Source organism: Pseudonaja textilis, chromosome 8 (genome assembly GCF_049901715.1).
Source record: "Pseudonaja textilis isolate UNSWEBS1 chromosome 8, rPseTex1.2, whole genome shotgun sequence".
Lineage (NCBI taxonomy): Eukaryota > Metazoa > Chordata > Lepidosauria > Squamata > Elapidae > Pseudonaja > Pseudonaja textilis.
In genome coordinates, this window is record NC_141997.1 from 30,915,092 (window position 1) to 30,941,635 (window position 26,544).

Here is a 26,544-nt window from a genome sequence, read left to right on the forward strand (position 1 = left end):
AACAATATTATTTGCATGCTACACGTTATGTATTTGAGCTGAAGCTTTTTGAGTAAGAGGCAAACAAAGAGATTTAAAAAAGTCTACTGTTATAGAATGGTTGTCTGGGTAATTGAAATCCGGATGAGATGCCCCTGTTGCTTACTAAGTTGTCACACTTTGAATCAGCAGTGGTTCTTCTCCCTATTTGTCATAAATTGCACAAAATATTGGAGATGGAGTTACATCTTGGCCTGAGAAAGAATTTAACATCTGTTTAACATGTTAAACCAATGTTTGTATCAACAATCAGCTGTATCCCTGTCAAATTCTTTATGGATATTTTTCCTCACTGATGCACACTGGTAATTTTTCTGAAGAAGTTCATTCGAGATGAAATTTGCCTATGGGATGTCAAAAGGCTCGAACAATGTTACACGGAATACTATAAAAAAAACAACAACTCTACAATTTTTATAAAAAAATAATTCTGGATAGTCTGCAGCTACTCGTCTTTATCTGATTCCTCTCACCTGATTTAATTGAAGATATTATTGACAATTACACTGAATCTGTTACACTGAATAATGAAATTAGTAATTATAGAAGCTAAAATGTAGATCTGGAAGTGAAAAATTTAATCTCTTCCCACACATCCCTTCCCTATCTACAGCAATTGGACATTGCACAACTAGGGGTGCAGTTGTAAGGAAAGGAGAAACTCTGTATAAAAGAGTTCTCTTAAAAAATAATAGATCATCTAGTTTATTTATAAAAATAAGGCAGGATAAAAAACCTTTGAAAGTCTAGAAATTCCAACTTCTACACACACATTCTATTATCTGAATCTCACAGTTCATATTACTACAAAGTTTTAATGATAGAAAAAAGACATATTTTGCTATTAAAAATATTGGGAAAATGAAATATATACATATATATTTAGTATGAACAAATGGCTAAAAATTAGGGAGCACAAATCCTCTGGTTCTGCTATATAAACCTAACTAAATTCTATTTCACATTTAGCCAAATTCTTACATAAAAGGAAATGTGTAAAACCACTGCACTGGATAATCACAAGTCACAAACTGCAAAAACTGTTTTCTACATAATTTTTTTAACAGATTTGAACCATAACATAGTGCATTGTAAAAATACAGCAATACAATGTAAAAATGCAGCTATACAATGTATATTATAAAAAGAACTACAATGATATGTGTACAGTACTGTAATGCTATAACCAATAGCAGTAATACTGAACAGATTAATGGAAATTAAAAGTACTGAACAATTGTCAGAGTTAAGCCCAGGATCAACACCAGATTTACCCCCTGTATAAATACTTTCATCTCAAAGTTTGAGAACGTGACTTCACATTGCCCAAACGACATCTAGGACCTTTGACCATTTATTTTTTAGCTTTATCATTTCATATTAACATTTTTGATCAAAACTAAAACTCTTACTATCTAATTACTTATTGGATAATTTGATTAGTTAAGATTTGGATCAAGGACTTAATAGACTAAAAAAGTAGAGGACCCAAGGTTGTGCACCCATGAATTAATATGTAAATCAGAACTTTTGAAAATAGTCATCGGTAAACAGAAGACAATAAACATGTCACATTTTGTCACTTTAAAATGGGGTCCAAGCAGTTCTGGTATTGCTGCCGGTTTGCACCAGTTCTAGCAATCTGGTAGCCCCAGTCAGCAGTTGGCCCTGCCCACCCACACCCACCCTTTCCTGTCCTATATTTCCTTTGTTTGTAGCTCAGCTGATAGGATTACCACACCTCAGCTGTTTTACTCACCGGTGCTGACAGTAAGTTTTCAAGCTTAAAATTGCCTATTTCAGAATGCTCCATACACATCCACAGAACCGACAGTAAAAAAGTTTGAATTTCACCACTGGGTCCAAGTGAAATGGTTGATGCTATAACAACGTAGCCTCTTGCAGGAAAAGATCAGCTTTTTGGAGTATCTCCCGATATATGGAGAAGCTCCAGGTGAACTTTCCCTCACAATGCAAATCTGTGTTTGTTTATTTAGAAGTAAATCCTACACTACAGGTATCTAATCTCAAAAATTGAGACATGAGCAAATGCATTTAAAAAACAAAAAAAAATAATTGGCCTATTTTCCCTTTTCCACGCAAAGCATGAGACTGGTCCAAGACATTTTGTGTCTGAATATAAAGTCATAATCTTTTTGCTTCTTCATGAAAGAAAGAATTGGCTTTCCTTAAGAACACTACAGATATAATCCCCCGAGTCATACCTCACTCTACCAAGTTCATTAATGATAGTGGATCCTGCCACCATGTTAACCTGAAGACCTTTCAGGGAAGCCTTTAAGAATCTATTCTCTTCTAGGTTTTCTGGACTGCAGGACAACAGGTTGGAGTGGTTATTTATACATCCCTTCTGATAACTTAAGAGCAATATTATTTAATACTGATACTAAGTTTAAGTCTGTGTTAACTAGCAGTATTAACACAAAAACTCCACTATTTGTGGAGCAGAATACACTGTATTTATCTCTCTGAGTAATGAATGGTATCAATATTGGGACCAGCCCAGATTTTACTGTTTATTATTATAGCTTTCATGAAATATTTACACAGATGCAATTAAATGTTCCATAAAGTGAGGGATACTACCAGACCTACAGCCAGTTTAAAAAGATCAGGAGGACCAAAAAAAGTAAGGAATTTCTTACTGCCTTTTCAAGATAGATTTAGAGAAGAAGAGGGAAAAAAATATAGGAGGGAATCCCTGTCTTCCTTTTGAATGCAGGTCTATTCACGTTTCTACATATGACAGAATGATGGTAGTTAATTCCTGTGACCGATGTGCTTGCTCTACACTACAGAAATCTACAGAAAGAGACCTAAGTATTTTTCCATGTCAGGGGAACAAAGATTTGAAATCTCGATAATGCTACCTGGTAAAAAAGGGAGAGAGAATGAAATTCTATGTGCCTACTGTTTAAATGTGATGAGAGGGGAAAAAAATCTGTACTTTGCATAAATTAAGCATGTTTGTACAATTGTTTTAATTTTACATCACTGGTTATTATTTTGCATAGTTAGATCAGTTTGACCAGCACTGGGAAAATGCAAGGTAAGTGAAAACTTATTCTATTGTCTTTCCTGCTTCTGGAACTTTATGAACACATTTATTGTAAGATCTAGAAACGTTTTTCCCCAGTATGAATAAAATAAAATCCTGGTATTTACGCTATATTTAATTCTAAAGCTGGTATCATGTGTTGCACTCATGCCATACTAATACTGCCTGTTTTTTCATTGCTTGGTCCTCCACAGCTTGTGACACGAGTACTGCTTGGGTAAAGTAGGGCCTAGAAGCCGGTCCTGGGTCTCTGATGAAGGGCCATGTACACCATTGGGGATCACAAGCAGTGCAAGATTATCCCTAAAACCCTAAGTAAAGCTGAAGATGATCCAGATATTAATGACTAACATCCACTTTTCCAACCTTTAAGAAGTTCATTTATCACTCCAGATGAAGTTTACTTTTGGGGAAAAAATTAAATTGCTTTAAGTCTGATTGTGACTCTTCGTTACTATGGAAAAAATTCTTACTGATTTTATTTTATACCACCATGATCCATGATGTCCTGGATCAGGTGGAATAATATTTTACATTTATAACTTACCTGTGAATTTTACAGGCAAGTAAAACTTTTTTTAAAAAATAATATAGATGGGTGATATTGCCCAAAACATACAATTTCGTACAATTCTATATTAAGAATTATGAATTGGGCTCCTTGGTGAATACAATTATTTCATGTACAGGATTTAAGAATGATTTGGCAATGATTGTTTTGAAGTATTTAAGTACTTAAACAACTGTAGTTCCTCCCTAAATCCCTTCTGTCCAGCAATATTGACTCAAATGATTAGGAACACTGGGCATGGTTAAGATCAGTGGGCTCAGTAAATATTTAGATTTCTGTGAAAACCTCGAACTTCCTTCCCAGATAGCTCAATTTCCTCTACTATGCAGAATCTGTTGTCTTCAGCTTAACTGTCCTCCTCTTTACAGTCTGGCAACATCCCACAATAGCTGAGTCCAAGCTTTCTTGCTTAAGATGAGCTGTACTTGTTACTGGAGCGGAAATTGTCATATCCGTGGTCGTTTGCTCTGAACTTTAAACAGGACTGTTTCTCCTCCAGGGATAGCATGTCTTTGGAATGACACCAGCAACAAAGGCATGACTGCAAAGCAGAAAGATTCTCAATTAGAAAGGCTGTTTGTACATGCATTTATACATTTACCCAGTGCTCTAAAACAGCGGGCCCCCAACATTTTGGGGCCTAGGGACCAGTTCCATGGAGAGGTTTTTCCACAAACAGGAGGGGGTACTGTAACTACATAGCCAAAAAGGCGTTAAGAGTTGTTAACCTAATCTTATGTAGCTTTTTCTCTGGTAATATTATACTAATAACTAGAGCATACAAAACATTTGCTAGACCAATACTTGAATACAGGTCATCAGTCTGGAACCCACATTACGTATCTGATATTAACACAGTTGAGAAAGCCCAGAAATATTTCACAAGAAGAGTTCTCCACTCCTCTACTCGTTGCAGAATACCTTATGCCACCAGATTCGAAATTCTAGACCTAGAAAACCTAGAACTACGCCGCCTTTGGTCCGATCTAAGTATAGTATATATATAAAATCATACATTGCAATGTCCTGCCTGTCAATGAATACTTCAGCTTCAACCATAACAACACAAGAGCAAACAACAGATACAAACTCAAGGTTAATGGCACCAAACTTGATTGCAGGAAATACAACTTCAGCAACAGAGTGGTCAATGTCTGGAATACTCTACCTGACTCTATGGTGTTTTCCCCAAACCTCCAAAACTTTAACCTTAGACTGTCTACTATTGACCTCACCCCTTTTCTAAGAGGTCTGTAAGGGGCGTGCATAAGCGCACCGTGCCTACTGTCCCTGGCCTATTGTTTATTTTATTTTTTTTATTTTTCTTATATGTATCCATGTATTCATAATTATGTTTTTACTTATATCTATTATCATGTAAGCAATTGACAAAAATAAATAAACAAACAAGCAAACAAATGAATAAATAAAGCATGCTGTCTGAATTCCATGGATGGGGCTTTGCCTGTTTGCATGGACCGGATGCTAACATGCCATGGACCGGTGCCAGTCCACGGACCGGGGGTCAGGGACCTCTGCTGTAAAATACAGAACCATTATTGACGGTTCTTTCACAGAAACCAGGACCTAAAAATTCCAAGGGGTCAAGTAACTAAGCGAGCAATAAAAAAATATCTTCCCACTCACCCTGTCCAGCTACAAAATTCTTCATGCCCATTTGATTATGAAAGAGAGGAGATGATGCATATTCTTTCCAGAATCTTTTTACAGCTACGTTTAAACTTTAACTTTAAAGTTTAAACTTTGAACAGCAAAAGTCCTGACAGAGACATCTCTTTCTGAGCTCCCATGAGGGATTTTCATTTCTCACAGCCCTTCACACAGATAGCCTGCCCTACGTGAACTCTATATTCCTGTGAGTGTCATTTTTGTGAGCCTCTCATTGGTTACCAATATTGTTTATACTTGTGATGAAGGAGGAAGTTGTTTATTTATATATTTCTTTTTCTTCACTATATTTTTATTTTTCTTTCATTTTTTTCTCTTTTTAATTTCCCTTTTTATCCTTTTGGGTTTTTTACAGTTTGAGTTAGTTTTTATCTTTTTACATGTAATATTTAATAACATTCACCAAAATAATAAAGTATTGCCCTAAAAAGGACAACATTTATATATGTATATGTATATGTATATATGTATGTATGTATGTATGTATGTATGTATTGGTGTATTGAGGAAAAACTGTTTTACTGAACCCTGTGTCTGTCATTTTTGTACAACATTTTTGTATTTTCCATACAAACAGACTCATAATCAAAAATGTTCACATTTAGACCTTTCCCTGCAGTGACTGATTATAATCCAAAGCACTGTTTCTACACAGAAAAACATTATAAATGTGACTCTGAACTTCTAAATGTTGATATTGTTCAGTTAGGGAAGGACTAGAGGTATTATTTTGTCATATTCAAACCTGTAATAAAGTTTTAGATTAATAGCAACAACAAGAAAATAGTACATTTAAAAAATTCCTTTTGCTTTATTCTATTTTCCACTGAGGGTAATCCAAGAGGAACGAGAGGAAATTATTCTACCTAGTTATCTTTCCTTTTTTTCCAACTTCATTCAAAGAAACTCTGGATATTTTGGTTTTCTATTGAGATATAAATAAGTTCATTCTTAGCAATCTGTACCTCCTTCTACAGAAAGCTACTTCCTGAACGGAATACTTCAATTTCCTTTGGCTTACCCATAGCCAACTTGATCTTTGTGCCAAACTTTGTCCATTAGGCAAGGAAATCACAAATTATCCCAGTTTCCAGTTAAAATAATAAAACTCATTATCAATCAATAGTACAAAACACAGTATCCATTTCATCCTTATTTTGGACAATATTGTGGATAATGTCCTGTAAACTACGGTGTATGGAAACATCTAGGACTTTCCTTGGACTATGAATGAACTCTTATTTAAACTTAGAAAAGATAGTTTCAATGGGTATTGGAAATATTGCGCATACATGTGAATTCTGAAGAAATTAGGAAGCTTCTCATTTATCATCTATTATTATTATTATTATCAGCTTTTCCCTAGTCTTGCCCTCTATGATTCACTGTTTCACTCTAGTGAATGATCCAATTCTCTAGATTGCCTAATTTCAAAGTCCATTTCTTCGGAAAGAAAGCTTTTCCTTTTAGTTAATGTGACTGCTTGTCCCTGAAAAATGACCTTTTGCATGTTTTAAAAACAATTTAATTTCTTCAGCAAGAGGTTTCATCTGATGGTCATTTAGCGTCATTTGTAATAAGATTTAATAAACAAATCTTACCTTAAAGCAGTTTTTGAATCTTTTGCTCACCAAATAGAGAGCAATTGGGTTGATGCAGGAATTTAAAGAGGCCATATTGATTCCAATGTAGTTCATCACCAGCAAAAAACTGTGCCAAAACCCAAAAGATTGAAGGTTTATTATAATAAGGATTACAAGATGACCGAGGCAACATAATGTTGTCAGACAGATATAGTAGGTTTTGGGGGGAACAAGTCTGGAAACCCAAATACTCCCTTGATCATGAAACACAGCAAGTAAATTGTGACTTCGTTGTAAAAGAACAAGTAGGGAAAGGTCAAAATTAGTAAGATGATGGGTGAAGTGTTGTGACCTTTTGCACGTACAGGCAAAACAGAAGGTCTTGTTAGGAATTGCTTCGATGGGAAAGCAGCGTCAGAAAAAGTAAACGTAAATGGCTATCTTTTAAGCAACCATCTGAATGAATTCTACCTGTTTGAAAGAAAACTGATTCTTGAAAGTAAATTTATGGATCAGTACCTAACCAGTTTATCAATGGAGAGGAAACATTTAGGGAAACTACCTCACAGAAGATACTATCTTGAGAGCTCCAAGGTGCATTCCTGCACTGAATAAGTAACGGGATTCATAATTCCTAAAAGTTCTTAAAGCATTCAATTGTCTTTAAGGAAATCCATGGGAGAAGGGTTTTCCAGTCTTTCATGCAAAAACACATTGCATTCCTACTGTCTCAACCTTATTTAAAAAGTTATATCCTTGGGATTATTATTCAGAAATCTTCCGGAATCAACTGCATCTGTGTATATCTTCCATATGGTTCTTTATAGCATTGGCAAGATCTGCCCACTAATTCTGGAATGAAATATTAACAAGTATATATGATGTCCCAGATTGAGTAGGGAGCAGTAGTAGTTTATTGGAACTACTATATATCATATCCTCTTTAGGAGAACAGATGGGAATTTAAGATCAGCTAAAACCATAAAGATGTACCTCCTATAGAAAACAGGGATTACACATGGAACTATTGACATTCAATATGATGCTACACTGATTTTTTTTTGTCCTGCTTTTTCAAAGGATTTTCCTTTTAATTGCACAGTGGCAGAAAGGACAGTACTCCAGAGGGTTAACGTCATTGCCCAGAAGATCATTGGTTGCCCTCTCCCCTCTTTGGAAGAGCTTTATAGCTCCCGCTGCCTTAAGACAGTTCAAAACATTCTCAAAGATCCATCTCATCCTGGGAACCCTTTTTTTGAACTATTACCATCTGGCAGATGGCACAGAATAATAAAGGACAAATAGGCTGAAAAACAGCTTCTATCCCAGGACAGTAACTCTACTGTATTCTACTGTACAGTACAATATTAATGCAATATCAAGGGTTCAATGCAATGTATAGAATGTGAAGGATGTGTGTTTGTGTTTATTTTCATAGTCATAACGCACACTGAAGATGGTATTCAATTTCGTTGTTCAAGGTCCAATGACAATAAAGTAAACTAAACCTTCATTTGAGAGAAAATACTTTTTTTTTCTAAAGTCATATTTTAACACAGAATTAACATAACTTATTTTTGACAGAACTTCAGTCCCGTTGAGAATCCTGCATGTTTTTCCACTGATTGCATATGGCTGAAAGAGCACAAAATCTGGCTCTGCATCTTCATTTCAAGGTGTAACAGTCTTACCTCAAAAGATCACACCTGTTTGGGCTTTGGGGATCATAGAGAGCAAACTTCAATATGCTACTGAGGTTAAGAGGCAGCCAGCATAGGGCGAAAACAACCACTAAGCAGAACACTGTTTTGGCTACTTCACGTCTCTGAAAACAAACAAACACACAATTGGGAATAAAGGCAAATAGATAGTTGGCTATATTAATGGCTATTAATGGTACTGGTTTGTTACAAATACAGGTAGTCCTCAACAGCTCATTTAGTAACCATTACAATGGCACTGATAAAAGGTAACTTATGACCTCTTTTCACTCATACGACTATTGTGGCATTCCCAGGGTCACCTGATCAAAATTCAGATGCTTGGCAACTGACTCATATTTATGACAATTGCATGCGATCCCCTTCTGCAACCTTCGGACAAGCAAAGTCAATGGGAAAGCCAGATTTGCTCAACAACCCCGTCGTTTAACAAAGGTGGCAAGAATGGTTGTAAAATGGGGCAAAATTCACTTAACAAACGTCTCACTTAGCTACAGAAAATTTGGGCTCAGATGAGGTAGTTAGTCAAGGATTGCTTGTATCCTTAAGGATGAATACTGAAATCACAATGTTGTTTTACCATACTGTTTTTACCAGTGTTGTTTACCAATGTTGTTTTACCATTCTGTTTTTACCAGTGTTGTTTACCAATGTTGTTTTACCATTCTGTTTTTACCAGTGTTGTTTACCAATGTTGTTTTACCATATGGCTCCATGCAAAGTCCGTCCACATTTCAATATGTAAAATGTGCTGACATGCATAGAACGTATGTCATTTCTGTCATTTAAACATACCCATTCCAAATAAATAGGCTTTCACATAATTTACCCCTGGCTATTTCTCTACTCCATGTGCATCAACGTTCCATCTATTGGAATGTTACTTCCAAATTAATGGTAGGAAAAGCTACTAGGAAGTATATACAAAGGAATTGTGGTGATGGAAAGTGGGGAACGAACAATTTTCCACTTCTTCCCCAACTCAGTACAAAAATGTATTTGTGTGATAAATTGTTTTTAACTTTCTTAAAATGATTTTAATTGAATCAGCAAAAAGAATTAATTGTAACTGCTACCCACTGGGTAGACTTTCTGCAATTCCAGGCTTCATTAGAATACTTCAGTGATATATAGTTACTATTGAGCCACTATGTGGGCTGTGCAAACCCTTTGAAAGGGACTCTTCACAAAATATATTTACAAATGTTCTGACCCAAGCCTTGTTCAAATCAAATAAACACAAAGTATATATGAAAGCAAAACTTCTTAATGTGTCTCTGTGAATTCTGTTCATTCACAGCAAAGAGTCATTAAAACTAATTGTCCCAGATAAGAGCAAGCCCTTTCTAGGTTACAAAAGGCTGCCAAGAATACAAGATTAACTGTAGAGAAATATTCCAAACCAAAAATCTCCAAACACAAATCAAAGCAGACAGGACTTCCACGAGAACTTGGAGTTGAAATAACTTCTTTGCTTCCTGCAAAGAAGCCAACCCTGAAGGCTGGCTTTTATCCCTTGTGGGAGGAGCCATCACCTTGCAACCTTACTCCCGCGTCACCTGTGCGACTTCAGCTGCTCTTTTCTTCGAGCAGCCCTGCGCGCATGTGCATTGAGCACAGGTACCCCGGGGTCCTCTTTGTCACTGCGGCCAGACTCCACAAGCTCCAAAGGCAGCACTCCACTCTTCAATAGTCCTGGCCCCATCCCTGCATCACATGCAGGCCCTCATCCAAGTCCTTGCTCTCAGAGACCTCAGCCATCTGCACCTGCTGCTGGTGAAACACAACAACAAAGGACTATGCACCCTTTAAGTAGGAGAAGACTGCATCCTTAGGATTTGCACAATTGCTTTCAAGCTTGTCTTCGGCTCCATAGTTATGTGGCTAATCTCATAATGGCTTGACTTGGCTTGGCTAGCAGAAGTGGCTCCTTTAACTATGCAAGTCAAAGTGTGTGTGTTTGGGGGGGGGGTTCCTTTTAACACTTTGAGAAAGCATGCTACATTTGCACTAAGATGCATTGCAGATGTCTTATTCAAGTATTTTGTACTTAGTGTAGCCCCAGGACACAAATAATAAGTAACTGAGCAATTGTTGCCTATAAACAGGTTTTCTGTCATTTGTAGGATGGAATAAACATCTCATCTCTCCCAGATTTCAGAAGGGTATGGGATCTTATTCCAGAGCTTATTCCAGAGTTACTGTTATGGTTCGCCGGCAGCAGATGTGGACAGCTGAAGTCTCAAAGAGTGAGGCCTGTGTGTGATGCAAGGATGGGACCGGACCATCAGGGAGTGGAATGCTGTCTTTGGAGATTGTGGAGGCTGGCAGCAATGATGAAGAGGTCCCCGAGGAGCCTGTGCCCAGTGTGTGCGCATGCAGGGCTGCTCGAAGGAAAGAGCAGCTGCAGCAGCCCGGGCGACTCGAGAGTAAGGCTGCAAGTTAATGGCCCCTCCCTGAGAAGATAAAAGCCAGCTGAGAAACCGGAGTTCTTTGCAGAAGGCAAAGAAGTTTGATTCTCGAGCCTGGTGGATGTTAGAATATCTGAGTTCGTGTTTGGAGACTCTTTGATTTATTGTTTAGGAACCTTATCTGTTGTTCTTGGCAGCCATGCAAAAACTTGGCAAGGCTTTTCCTTATCAGAGCTAATTAGTTGGAAGCAGCCATTTATCTGTGAAGAAACAGGATTCATACATGAAACATTAAAAGGTTGTGCTGGTACCTTTGTCTTGTGTTTGCTCTCTGGAAACCAGGTTTGGGTCAGAACAGCTACAACTTTTTTTATCTTGCATCTTCCATTTCTAAAGGCAAGATGGTCGGCTGCATGTGGTCTCCCTGAGTTCCGTTTTCTCTGGCAGTGGGTTTCAGGAAGCTATCGTGGCTGAAAATGGAGCCCGGGTAGGTGATGTCATGCTGGCCATGCCCACCCTGGCCACAACAATGGCCACACACACACACACGGCCCCCCAAACACAACCCTGATGTGGGCCTCAATAAAATCAAATTTGACACCCCTGGCCTAGACAACAGAAGTGGATTACATCTAGAAAATCAAAGCTGTTATGGCACTAAATTCTCCATTGAAAGCAAAGAAACTGTCCCTCAACTTCTTTGTCTATCCTTGCCATATTTTATTTTAGTTTTCATACCTTACCTCTGTAAATCAAGCCTGTTTATTCTCTATTGTTATAGAAAATGGCAATGGTTCTATAGGAAATTTGGGAAGGAAACTTTATTAAAAATGTATTTTAAGTTTTAACTTTGTGTTTGAAACTGTACCCATGATACCAGTATAATACACTTTTTGAAAGGTGTATAATACACCTTTCATTTCTGTTTTTACCTGTTTCAGGTGGTCATTTAATGCTATCTGCATCCCACTCTTCTTTCTTAACATCTCACAGGTCATCAAAGTATAGAAAAGAGCAGTGATTAGCAGTGGCAAACAGAAATAAAAGCTAAAAATCCACCAGTCTTTAGCTACCTGGTAAAACTGAGAGAAGGGAGAGGGGGAAGAGAAAAAAAATCAGAAGCGTTAAGACATTGTTTTGTAATTGGTGGTAAAGGATATATGCAAGTTAACAATTGACAAAACACTGAATGCCAAGGGATCAGTGCTAAGAAAACCAGTAGATCAATTGTTAGATGGTTGTTTTGTTTTACCAATGTACAGATCTGTACATGTCTCACTGCATTGTATTGCATATATCACCTTGTTTGTATCTGGGGGTTTAATCTTTGGGATGGACAAGCTTCTGCCTTAGTCTATTCTTGGATTTAAAGTGTAAATGTATGTTATGTTGGTTGAAAATCCTCCTGAGCGTTTCAGCTACCTCTGCCACGTATGGAATGATTGACATGGCTATGTTTGTTGTTCTCTTCTTTGTCTGTAATGGAGAAGATCTTGTTGGGTCTTTTTTTTTTGGATTTGATAAAGGCCCAGTTAGGATGATCACAAATTCTGAGGGATTCCTTGATGTATTTTCCCTCTTTAAACCCAAAAATATTGAGGGGACAGCAGTGTTAATACTTTTAAATGGAAAGAACTGGGATGCTTTAAACAAAGTGAACAAATTGGATTTTACATTTTCAAGATGAAATCTGAGATTTAAAAAAGAGTTATGCTTAAAAATTTGGAAAACCACAATTTCTCTTATTTACTAATATACATGGAATTAATGTATTATTACATGCCTAATGTCTTTGAATCCCTTCAGACATTTTTCTTATTTGAATGGAAGAATATAAACATTTTAAATAAATAAATTCAGTTCAGGCAATGGGGACTACATGTTTTCAATTTGATTCCAAAAAACTGATTTAAAGCACGTGGAAGTCCAAATATAGCATATGACTCCAACTATTTAAAACAGTCACGTCTTCTTCCAGGACTAATAAAAAAAATTTTTTGCAACCAAATCCTAAAAATTACACAGCACTAATATTTCATTACAGAAATAGATGATCGCATATTACCTTCATAAAAGATGATTTTTGATCTGGATTAAGTAAACAAGTAGACAACCCCTCCCCGTTGTATGGTATAGTAACGATATCAAAGCCAATAGCTTCAGGAATAGCTAAAACAAAGGACACAACCCAGATCAAAACAATTTCAATTGCTGTCCATTTTGGTACCCCAATTCCTTTGATACGGCTCCATGAAGCAACAGCTCGGTACCTAAATATATAAAAAGAGAGAACCTTGGTCAGTTTAGGCGAATCTTTCTTAGTGTAGTGCTCTGTGGATATTTTGCACCAGAAAGGCTATAATTCTGGGCCACTGATTAAACTATATGTGGCAGATAAACAATAAACCAAATCATTTGGGAAGAACCATTAATTGGAAGACCTATATCTTCAGATATTGGTGAATTCCCATTCCATGAATTCTAGTCAGCATGGACAATGGTGAAAGATGACAGCAGACGGAATTCATAAACATCTGTAGGATGGCAGATTGCCCACTGCTCAAAAAGGCTAACCTTTTCGTCATAGTATGCCGAAAAGTGTGCATGTCTGCATGCCTGCACCCATAATGCAACCCCCCATTCTCTCACCCCCCTCTGCATGCACGTGCAACTCCCCTGCCCTCTGCTCATGCGCATGCATCTCCCGCATGCGCCCCGCCCCTGCGCAGGGGTGGGATTCTGCCAGTTTGCACCTATTCTCTAGAACCAGTTGTTAACATTCTAAGCAGTTTGGAGAACCGGTTGTTAGAAGAAATTACTGGCCTAATCCTGTAAGGAAGGCAGGAAGGAAACATTCTGGTGTTGCTTACAGAAACTGCCTCTCTGTTAACCCTTATTACATGCTTGGCAGGACTAGACTTCCTGTCTCAGGAACTTCTCTGGAGTTTTTTCTCCTCCTTTGCTGGTACTTTGTTTGTGTGGCGTGACCATTCGAAGTTACAATGGCACTGAAAAAAATGACTTATGGCCATTTTTCACACTTACAACTGTTGCAGCATCCCCACAGTCATGAGAGGCTAGGCGAGGAGATGCATGCCTTGATGTGAGCAATGTTGAGTTGGCCATGCCCAGCCAATAACATGACCACTAAGCCACGCCCACCACCTAAGCCACGCCTATAGAACTGGTTGTTAAAAATTTGAATCCCACCCCGGCCCCTGCGCAGAAAATGTCCGACAATCAGCTGGCTGGCAGGAGGCACATGCACATGCGCAGTGGAACTGAGCTGGGGCGACAGCTTCTGTGCCAACAGAGATGGCTCTGCATGCCACTTCCGACACCCATGCCATAGGTTTGCCATCACGGTGCTATAATATATCGGGGTGACATTTTGTTCTTTTTTTATATATATAATTTTTTATTGGTTTTTAAAACAAACATACATAAACAAAACATAAAAATATCAGCCCATCTTCCATATATGTACATATATTTTGTTATTTTTGACTGATGTGAGGGACCATCAACTTTTGGTTCTTCCTTTTTTAAAAAAAATCTAGGTTTAGTTCAACTTTATCATGTCACAGTGCAACCCACATCAAACCCTCGGGTTTGGGGTTTTTCCCTAGGCCAAGGTTGTGCTCAGGTATGGGAAGAGGTAATACTAAACAGAAAAGAACTGTACTTCATTCTCCATTCATGGAATTTTGAACTTTCACTATTGCTGAAGTAGCAGAAGAATATCCTATTACTGCAGCAGTAGCTGAAGAAGGCACAGAGCTTTGAGAGAGACATGAAAGTAATTTTGCTAATCCAAGCTGTCCATTGTTAAATCCTAGCAGGCTCTGAACAATTCCTTTGTCTATCCTGACGCTCCCCTCTATCTCCAACTCTATAACTGGGGTGATCAGAGAGCTCGGGCATGGCCATGAGGTCCATAAAACCTGGGAATTGTATACCAATAACTTGGAAGGACAATTAAGGGATCAGGAAAGCAGTTAGGGAGAGAATCAAACTGGCTCTATAATATGGAATACTGAAATCAGGATATACTTCACGCACAACGTAAAATGTACCATAAAAATACCATCTCTGTGATTAATTGTTTACTATATGCTTTTATCACATGGATTGCTTTCATTAGACTGAAATGAGCAAGGCCCCCCGCTCTGCAACGTTCCCTACTATTTTGAGCTGGGGCACGACAACTTCCAGTTTGTCAGTGGTGCTCCGATTAGCAAAAGCATTTCAAATCTCATCAGTCTTTCCTCGGTAGTAGTTCTATAGTTGGCAAAAAAATATCTTTATTTAAAAAATGGTTGAAATTACTTAAACTGATAATAGCATTAATCTCCCAGTCTAATGCTCAAAGTTACAAATATTTATGTAGTGGTTAGTGAAATAAATGGAAGGGAAGAATGCACCACCAATATTCTTATTTAGGTTTTATTAATTTTTTAAATCTCCTATTTACTTTTGGGATCTTTATTTTTGTGTGACTTCTATTCAAGTAATTTCTCAAAGCTTATTTTCCAAACAAACAGCATTTGTAGAAAAGTTCAATCTCCAGGGAGAAAAATGAGAAGATTAGGAAGTCTATACATATTCCATTCTCATGTTTGTTACTTCTTCTACTTAATACGGAGGATTATCTCTTCCTTTTTTAATTCCACACACCCATTTCTTTCTTAAGGTCTCTTTTTTGGTGTGCATCCACATATTCTGTGTCTAATATTTCACTTACAATACTCAAATCATTTAAGAAAAACAAAAAGAATTGTTTTCTCACCTATCAATACTGAGAGCACATAGACTTAACACTATGATGCCAACAGACGTCTTTTGAAAGAAGGGGAATAATTTACATAGTTCAACTCCAAAGGGCCATTTTTCTGCATGAAGCTGTGGAGACAAAAAGATGTGGTTTATGTGCTAAGCATTCCAAACTTGAGAACAGAAAGAAAACACATGCTCAGCTAATCTTATGCTAAAAATCGCCAATTCTTGGAAGCTTAACTTAGGTATCTGAAAATAAAGAAATCATTTTTGAAATCTAGAAGTTACTATTTTTTTTTCCTTAAAAGAGCACCAGATGCTTAGAATTATTCTTTTGCAATGCAAAATATCGTGCAGGTATTAGGCTTAATCTGGAGAGATTTATTCATACAACTGTCACTGAGATTTACATTCATCTCACTATGTCTATCACAAATTGGATGGTGGAAAAAAATTCATAATGTTTTGGAAGACATCTGCGTCTACCAATATGAGGTCATCCGTTGCTATGGAAGGAAAGTGCATTGGCCCAGTGTACTTAACTTCCTCCTTTAGCTTTTGAAAAACAATATAATGGCATTCTCAGATGGCTCTTCACTAAGAAAGAGGAAGATGGAGGCGGAATTGATTCTGGAAAGCCAGTCCTAAGTTCTGAGTTTTGGCAGAAATAAACACAGCTTTTAATTCTCCATCGATGGATTCTTTTTCTGCTGATACAAAGATCTGGCTTCCCAACACCAGCAAAATTCCATAATGATTCCAAGGGCTGAGGGATGTTCTGCAACCAATGATGAGTAGTGCTAACTCAGGCCAGAATAGGACAACTTGCTGCAGCCAGGGGTAGGATTCTACAGGTTCGCACCTATTCACTAGAACCAGTTGTTAACATTCTAAGCAGTTCAGAGAACCAGTTGTTAGAAGAAATTACTGGCCTAATCCTGTAAGGAAGGCAGGAAGGAAACATTCTGGTGTTGCTTACAGAAACTGCCTCTCTGTTAACCCTTATTACATTCTTGGCAGGACTAGACTTCCTGTCTCAGGAACTTCTCTGGAGTTTTTTCTCCTCCTTTGCTGGTACTTTGCTTGTGTGGAGTGACCATTCAAAGTTACAATGGCACTGAAAAAAGTGACTTATGACCATTTTTCACACTTCCGACTGTTGCAGCATCCCCACAGTCGTGAGAGGCCAGGCGAGGAGATGCGTGCCTTGATGTGAGTGATATTGAGTTGGCCATGCCCAGCCAATAACATGACCACCAAGCCATGTCCACCCGGTCACATCACCATCAAGCCATGCCCACCAACTAAGCCACACCCACAGAACCGGTTGTTTAAAAAATTGAATCCCACCCCTGGCCACAGTCAATTCGCCATGGCCAACTTGCTACGGTCAACTTGTCATAACCAATTCACCACAGCCAAGTCACTGTGGTAGAACTTGCCATGGCCAACTCACCACAGGGCTACTCACTGTAGGAAATTCAATTTAATTGTATGAAATAATTAAAAACATATTTTAATTTTGGTCATTCACAATTCATTTTGTCCCTCCTTTGGCTTCCTTTCTTTAATGATTCTACTCCACTATTTCTTCGATATTGGTGTAACTCTTGTTCTGCAGCGAGTTGGCTGTGGCGAGTTGGCGTAGACCCAACTCAAGCTATGTAGTGAAATGCTTTGGGTCTGAAAGGAAAGACTGATAGGGAGCATGCAAGGACAACCATGCAATATTTGGCACCAACTTTTTTAGTTAAACATTTCCTAGTAATATATTGCAGCATGAGATATGGTTCCATTACTCCCACTTACAACTGCTTTGTAGAGTTGCCAGCAGATGCAACATGAGTTCTTAATGTGCTCCAAGTAGCTTTCCCCCTTCATATCTGAAATGTTGCATAGTACCTAGTACTAACTATATTTGCAGATGGGTGGAGATCTTTTAACATTTTAGATTCTGTAAGAGAACAATTACAACTGAAATATACTCTATGGTAACTTGTTCTAATAGAGCGCTACCTATGTTTTGATTTCAGGACTTGCCTGGTTGTCTAAATTGTCCTTTTGGATATGCCTTGGAAGATCTATGTGACTTGGACACTTGAGTACTGTGTACAGCTGTGTATATCTCAAGGACTATAGAGGAAGATTTTCTTTGGACCTTGCACAAAGATTAAAGATGATATAAATCTTAAAGCGGTGACATCATTTTTCCCCAGGATGCTGAAAGGGCTGCTTTGATGGATGGTGATGGAGTATTATTGTGAAAATTGTAGATTCAAATAATAATTTTGAAGGATAGTCTTCAATTATGCTATACATGTGAAGTGGGCCTCTTATTTACCTCTATGTCAATATAACTGATTAATTTTAACTGTGATTACAACAGTTGCTGATTGATTGCTATGATTACTACTATTACTGTTAATCTTCTCACCATTCCTTATTACCCATCCTCTCCCACTTGTGACTGTATGACTGTAACTTTGTCGCTTGTATCCTTATGATTTATATTGACTGTTTCCTGGTATGATTTGATTGCTTATTGCACCCTATGACTATCATTAAGTGTTGTACCTTATGATTCTTGACTCTTGATGAATGTATCTTTTCTTTTATGTATACTGAGAGCATTTGCACCAAGACAAATTCCTTGTGTGTCCAATCACACTTGGCCAATAAAGAATTCTATTCTATTCTATTCTATTCTATTCTATTCTATTCTATTCTATTCTATTCTATTCTATTCTATTCTATTCTATTCTATGTACACCTGGTGAAGATAGAGCAATTTCAAAGAAGACTTGATACCAATTGAATGATATAAATATTAACAATGATTAATTAGCAAACCAGTTTGGTATTGTGGTTAAAATGCTGGCCACGAAATCAGGAGATTGAGTTCTAGTCCCATCTCAAGCATGAAAGGTAGCTGGATGACCTTGGACCAGTCACTCTTTCTCAGCCCAACTCATGTCACAGGGCTGTTATTTGGGGAAACTGGGAGGAAGAAGGAATATTGGGTAAGCATGCCACCTTGAGTTATTTAAAAATAAATTATAAAGGTGAGGATATAAATTAATTCCAATTCATGATATCATTTCTCCCCCCCCGCCCCCAAACCAGCATCCTTCAGTTGTTTTGTACTGCAAATCCATATTTCTCCTCTCCTATGCGAACTGGAGATTATAGAAGTTGACAATGAATGCCTTTGAAGGACATCAAATTGGGGAAAACTTTTTTAAGACCCGAAGCCTTAATAAAAAGAGGATAAAATGAGGTAAGCCTATCTTCATGATCCAAGTGTGAATTAGATTAATGATCAAACAAGATGAACCAAAGATCAGGTAGAACGTAATGGCTTGAGAAAATATATTAATAGTACTTTTCAGTCGTAACATCCTTATCCTCCCGATAGAATCAACAGAGAGAGGATGTTTGGACTTAGCAAACAGAGATGACAAATATCAAAGGTGTGGTCACAGAGATCCTGACATTGCTAAAATATATGAGGATTCAAAGCATAAAGGAATGTGAACAAACTTTTCTGCAACTTTTTAAAGCAACTGCTGCTTATCACAAACCATGCAGCTAGCTTCTACTATATGTTATGCCAGAAAGCATCCTAACTGCTTTAAATATTTGCAGACAAATATCATGTTCACTGTCCAGTTGCTCTGAAACACCATTTTTTTTTAAAGTTCAGTCTGAAGTATCATACAGTCCTAAAGGACCCAATAATGGACCTGATGTTTTGGGGTTCTGGTAGATTGGCTTATGCCATACAGTACACTGGTATAGCCAGGGATGGGATTCAAATTTTGAAAGAACTGGTTCTGTGGGCGTGGCTGTCTGGGCATGGCCATATGACTGGGTGGGCATGACTTCTTCTTTTTTGGTCACAAACACCACCACCTCCATTTTTGAGGCCTTCTGGGCCTCAGAGAAGCCTCCTGGGGGGGTTGTTTCTGCTCCCAGAAGGCTTCCCTGGGGCTCAGGAAGGAAAAAAATGGAGCATGGGGGGCGCAGAGCACCCCGCTGTGCTCCGTTTTGGGGCCTTCTGCACCTCAGGGAAGCCCCCCGGGCAAAGCAGTAAGTAAGTGAGGGGAATCCCGGCACAGCTGATCATAGGAACAGCTGATCATCAGGAGGGAAACAAAAAGAAATACCTTATAGAGTGACTGAGTGGGGAAAAATGCAGTCTGCGATGTCGGGCATGCACACAATGTTGCGCATGCACGATAAGGACTGACTGGCGGGGAGGGGCGGGGCCAGCCAGGGGCACGATTTGCTGGTTCTCTGAACTGCATAGAATCATAACAACCAGGTCTATAGAACCAGTCCGAACCAGTAGAATCCCACCCCTGGGTATAGCCCACACCAGTTTCCCTTCAGTTGGGTTTCCAAAACTGCACAAAGTATTTAGATCGCATGCTGATCTATCTTTGTGTACAGGTAGTCCTTGAATTATGACCACAATGAAGCCCCAAATTTATGTTGCTGAGCAAGGAAGCTGTTAAGTGAGTTTTGCTCCCTTTTCCTCACACTTGTTAAACAAATCACTGGAGTTTTTAAAGTGAATCACACGGTCATTCAAATGAATCCAGCTTCCATCATTGACATTGTCAGAAGCCAGCCCTGGGACAGTGGAACTGTCACAAATATATGCCAATTGCCATGTGCCTGAATTTTGGCCATGTGATCATGGAGATGCTGCAATGGTGGTAAGTATGAAAACTGGTCATATGTCGCTTTTTAAAATGCCACTGTAACTTCGAAAGCTCCTTAAATGAATGGTTGTAAGTCAAGGAGCACCTGTACTGTATTCACGTCATGGGCTATATAAATATGTCATGAAAAGCAAACAAACCCAATTTTTTTATAAATGCTTGGGGGAGGTATAAGAAAAATTAAAAAAAAAGAGAACAGTGACATTACTCTAAATATATGTAAAGGTCCCTGGGAAGATAAAAGCCATCTGAGAAACTGCAGTTCATTGAAGAAGGCAAAGAAGTTTGATACTCGAGCCTTGTGTTCCCGTGCAGCCTGGATTAATTGCTTTGGGGGGATGCTCTGGGAGTGACATTTCTCTGCAGACCACCAAAATTTTCTCATGGACCACCAGTGGACTGCAGCCCACCGGTTGGCAACAACTGCTGTAAATCACTTGTAAAGCCCTGGGAAGCAGTATATAAATCTAAGTGCTATTGCTATTATTAATCTATCACTTTATGAAGGTTTTAGCAAGAATGTAATTAAATACAAGATGCAAGCTAGCATTGCAAAATGTGGTATTTTGTAATTGCATGCCTTCTAATCCACAAGAAATAAACAACTACCACTTATTTAACTTTTCAGGAAGAGCAGCCAATGGCTCATTTGGCCGAGAGCTGCTTCAGCAAATGTACTCTTAATTTGCATTCCCTCATATATTTGCATAAAATATCACCTTGCGCCCTAGACTGAAATACACTGTCACAAACTAATCCAAAAATCAAAATCCAGCAATAGACAGACATGAAGAAAAATGGAACACAGGCATAATCACAAGTAGGTACAGGATAGGGAATATTTGGCAACAGCCACACAGAAAAAAAAAAAACCTCATTAATTCCAGGCAAACTTTGCTGAAGACATGATTCTATTATAGAAGACGGGGGAGGGCTTTGATAAACAGATAAGAGGCCGTTAAAGGCAAAATGCAGAAGTCACAGCGATAGGAGGAGATAGGAGGAACTGATAGTAAATAAACTTATCTAGAGGGGAGCAAGAGATAGTAGAAGATTTAAGAGTTTTGAAACCCCCCTGATGTCAACTAAGCCTTCAAACTGAATAGTAACAAATACCAGCTTCCTAGTGAATGTAGCTTAGTTTAAAATGACTACTAATTTGAATTTTTAGGAGCATTGTAAGCTGTCCCACACTTGGTTTAGGTGTAGAAGTATACACCTTTTGAGTTTGGAATTGGGGTTTTTTTGAGATTTTGCTGTGACAAAAAAAAATCACAGCAGCATGAAGGAAAAGAAAACTTAAAATCTTTCAAAACTGAACAAAGAGTACAAATAGGAAGGCTGCAATAAACAGGCAGTCAGAATCAGTTAAAACCAGCCAAATGATGGAGGGAGGGAGGGTGGGAAATCTGTCTTAAAATTCTTCCAAGGTAAGTGATTCATAGATGTCTGAGTTGATAGCTCCCCTAGTAACCTCAGCCTGAGAAGTATCTATAAATGCTGGTGGAGAGAAAAAGGCATACTCATAAAACCTGAAAGGCACCACATTAGGGGAAGGTTGCTTTGGCATAGACTAGATGAATTTGTGTGTCTCCAGACGTGACTGAGTCCTAGCTCCTATATAGCCTTCGTTAGTTTAACTAGCTGGTGAGAAAAGATGCTGGACATTGTAATTAAGCAACTTGAGACGACTCAAATCCAAACAATAGCATGTGTTCGGTACTTTCCAGTTGGCCAAATTAACTTAATATAAAACATGCCCCATGACTTTTGTACCTTGGAAACTAATTTCCATACGAGAGATAATTTTTTACTAGAGTAGACTAGACTTGGCTTTTTATGTGCAGTTCCCATAGTTTATCTAAGGAATCTTTGTAGCATTTTAAATGTGAGATAATAAAATAGAATTAGAATACTTTATTGGCCAAGTGTGATTGGACAGACAAGGAATTTGTCTTGGTGTAAATACTCTCAGTATACACAAAAGAAAAGATACATTAGTCAAGAGTTGGTAATGCACACTGAACATCCCCACTACAGAAAGAAAACTTTACATTATTGGTCCTTATTTCTTTAGACTTCCAAGGATTTCATACTGTTCTTCAATACTCCATCTTTGAAATATTATTATTCTTGTTATTTGTGCAACTGGGTTCTTGGTTTTCTCACTGATAGGCCCCAGTATGTGCGAGACGGTACTAATATTTCTAACACCATGTTCTTTAGCACCGGTTCTCCTCAGGGCTGTGTCCTAAAGTCCACTATTGTTCACCAATGCTGACCCATGATTGTTGTGCAGGGTTTGTTACCAACCATATTGTGAAGTATGCAGATGATACAACCGTGGTGGGCCTTATTCAGGAAGATAATAAGTGAAGTGGGCACAGCAGCGCCAGCATTTTCTGCATCTTATGTGAAGAGCCCATCTTCCTTCCTTTATCCTTACCACTTTCTATAGACTAGGGATGATTGAAAGCATCCTGTTGTATTGTATGAATGTTTGGTTTGGAGACATCACCATTTCAGACAGGAAGGCTGTGTGTGTGAGAGAGAGAGTGGTGAGATTATTGGAAATTTATTTCCTTCTCCCCAGGACATGGCCACAGTGGAGCCCAACATTTCTGTTAAGTGAGACATTTGTGAAGTGGGTTTTGCCCCATTTACCACTTTTCTTGCCACCGTTGTTAAGTGAATCACCACCGTTGATACGTTAGCAACCTGGTGTTTAAGCAAATCTGGCTTCCCCGTTGATTTTGCTTGTTGGAAGGTCGCAAAAGGGAAGCATCTGACCTGGGACACAGCAAAGGTCACAAATACGAACCAGTTGCCAAGCATCTGAATTTTGATCATTGGGGGATGCTGCAAAGGTCATAATTATGAAAAACGGCCATAAGTCACTTTTTTCAGTGCCATTGTACCTATGAATGGTTGCTAAATGAACCATTGTTAAGTCGAGGACTAACTGTATAGCATATGTGTGTGTATGTGTGGGTTAGAATGTAATACTGCACACTAATTCTGCCCACAGCCAGAAGTTCGATCCTGACTGGCTCAAGGTTGACTCAGCCTTCCATCCTTCCAAGGTTGGTAAAATGAGGACCCAGATTGTTGGGGGCAATAGGCTGACTCTGTAAACCGCTTAGAGAGGGCTGTATAGCATTGTGAAGTGGTATATAAGTCTAAGTGCTATTGCTATATGTGTGTGTGTGTGTGTGTGTTGGGTTCTGCAATCCAACAAGACAGACACAGACTTCAGAGGATAATTAGGACTGCAGAAAAAACAATTACTACCAACCGGCCTTTGATCAAGGACCTGTATACTGCACGAGTCAAAAAGAGGGCTGTGAAAATATTTACAGACCCCTCACATCCCAGACATAAACTGTTTCAACTTCAAAACGACGCTATAGGGCACTGCACACCAGAACAACTAGACACAAGGACAGTTTTCCCCCGAATGCCATCACTCTGCTAAACAAATAATTCCCTCAACACTGTCCAACTATTTACAAAGTCTGCACTACTATTTCTATTATTCCTCCCCTCCTTCCTTTCACTCATCTCCTCACACATTTATGACTGTATGACTGCAACCTTGTGACTGCAACCTTGTTGCTTGTTATCCTCATGATTTTTATTGACTGTTTCCTAGTATGATTTGATTGCTTTTGATTATTATTACCGTATTTCCCCATGTATAAGCACCCCCTTTGTATAAGCCACCCCCCCAATTTTTAGACTGTGAAGTTTTGAAAAAAATATTTTATTAGAGAAACAAGTTATGAAGAAAGAAAATTTACAAAGAAACAAAATTCGACGTCTAGATCTACAACTTCGGTCATGACGCCGAAAGCGGTGCGGGCGACGCTAGCAATCTACGCATCGGAATGAGAGTAGGAACGAAGCATTCAGGCCGATGCCTAGCGTATGCATTTCTATCGCGTACTCGCACTCGTAATCGTATCATCACGTACAATTTTTACAAAAAAGTATAGCATACTGTTGGAAAACCAGTTTATTCCTACTTTATTATTTTATGCATTTTTCACGTATAAAAAGTGTACCTGCTTTGTATATGCCACCCCCCTACTTTTTGGGCTTGAAAATTTTGGAAAAAAGGGGTGGCTTATACATGGGGAAATACGGTAAGTGTTGTAGCGAATAATTCTTGACTCTTGCTGAGTGCATCTTTTCTTTTATGTACACCTAGAGCATTTGCACCAAGACAAATTCCTTGTGTGTCCAATCACACTTGGCCAATAAAGAATTCGACCTCATCATTGAGGAATAATGAGAAAGATTTAAAAACTACCAAGTTTAAATGTACATACATAAGTTCTTTATCTTTCTAAATGCAAAATGTTCTGACAGAAATGTATGTCAAAGAAGACCACCACGTTCAATGTTTTTAATGCTTGTATCAATTAAATTTATTTATTTTTAAAAGAGAGAATTCTATTCTATAGGTAGGTAGGTAGATGATAGATAGATAGATAGATAGATAGATAGATAGATAGATAGATAGATAGATAGACAGACAGACAGACAGACAGACAGACAGACAGACAGACAGACAGAAATGCAGATGGATAGATAGATAGATAGATAGATAGATAGATAGATAGATAGATAGATAGATAGATAGATAGATAGATAGATAGATAGATAGATAGACAGACAGACATGCAGATGGATGGATAGATAGGTGGATAGATAGATAGATAGATAGATAGATAGATAGATAGATAGATAGATAGATAGATAGATAGATATAGATATGCACACATATATACACATACACACATATACACATACATACATACACACACACACACACACACACACACACACTTATTTTTGAGAGCGGGCATCAGAACTTCATTTTTTAACCTGTTGCCAGTGTGTTCACAGAAGAAGAAGAAAAGTGACAACAAAGTTTATCTTATTAGTATTGCAATAAACAGGAAAGGAAAGGAAAACCTCTCGGATCCGAGCTGGCCACCATCGCCTTACCTTGTACAAGTTGATGGGAATGTCGATGAGGATGAGCAGCAGGTCCCCCAGCGCCAGGCTGGCGATGAGGATGTTAGGGCCGTTCCTCATGCATTTGTTCTTGTAGATGATCCGGAGCAAGGTGGAGTTGCCGATGATGCCCAGCACGAAGACCAGGCAAGCGATCACCGTGTTGATGTATTTGAACGTCTTCTTGATCTCCGTCCGGCCGGTGCACATCGGGTAAGCGGGCGGAGGCGCTCGGCCGGCTCCGCCAGGCGATCCCGGGCGAGAAGCGTTGGAACCGCCGAAGCCTTCCTCCACCTCGGCTGCCACGGGAGCCGCGCTCGGCCAGGAGGAGGAGGCGGCGGCGGCCAGGCTCGGCGCGGTGATCTCGGCCAGGCGCGGCGAAGAGTCGCCCAGCTCCAGCGCTCGGGTGCCGCCGGCCGCGCAGTAGGCTAGCACGGCGGCCGAGATCCACAGGAAGCCCCCGGCCATGATCGCAGGGCAGCTAGGACGGAGAGGGGTTGCGAGGGTAGAACGCGCGGGAGAAACCTATGCAAGAAAAAAAAAAAAAGCCACCCGTTAGGATAAGGCGCAGCTGCTGAGGGAAGCCCTCACGTCGGCTGGCAGCGGGTTCCTCCAGCGGCGAATGGCAGCCAGCCGGAGCACGTGCGGCGCCCACCCGGAGCCAGCGAGCCAACGAGCCGTCTGACCGACCCCCGGCCTTTACGGAGAGAAGACGATTCGCTCGGGCCGAGAAACGTCGCTTCCTGGATATAACACAACTCTGCTTTGAAGAGGCTGGGCGAGGAGCCAGCGCTGGGGAAAGAGGAGGGGGTGAGGGGCGCGCAGACCTCGGGCTTGACCAGACACGGCCGCTTATCTGAGATGGTATAGGATAGGGTCTCCTGCTTGAGCAGGGCTGGACTAGAAGACCTCCAAGGCCCCTTCCA

General features: G+C 39.2%; 1 protein-coding gene across 1 annotated transcript; it reads right to left on the minus strand.

Annotated features, from left to right (window-relative positions):
- Window positions 1–728: 728 nt before the first annotated feature.
- On the minus strand, window positions 729–26,341 carry EDNRB (endothelin receptor type B). The gene is made up of 7 exons (XM_026708378.2): window positions 25,610–26,341; window positions 15,883–15,995; window positions 13,159–13,363; window positions 12,026–12,175; window positions 8,653–8,786; window positions 6,980–7,088; window positions 729–4,230 (listed from the first exon to the last, which is right to left on the minus strand). The coding sequence occupies exons 1-7, from the start codon at window positions 26,084–26,086 to the stop codon at window positions 4,099–4,101; spliced, it is 1,320 nt and encodes a 439-aa protein (XP_026564163.1). The 5' UTR covers window positions 26,087–26,341; the 3' UTR covers window positions 729–4,098.
- Between the last annotated feature and the right edge of the window lie 203 nt (window positions 26,342–26,544).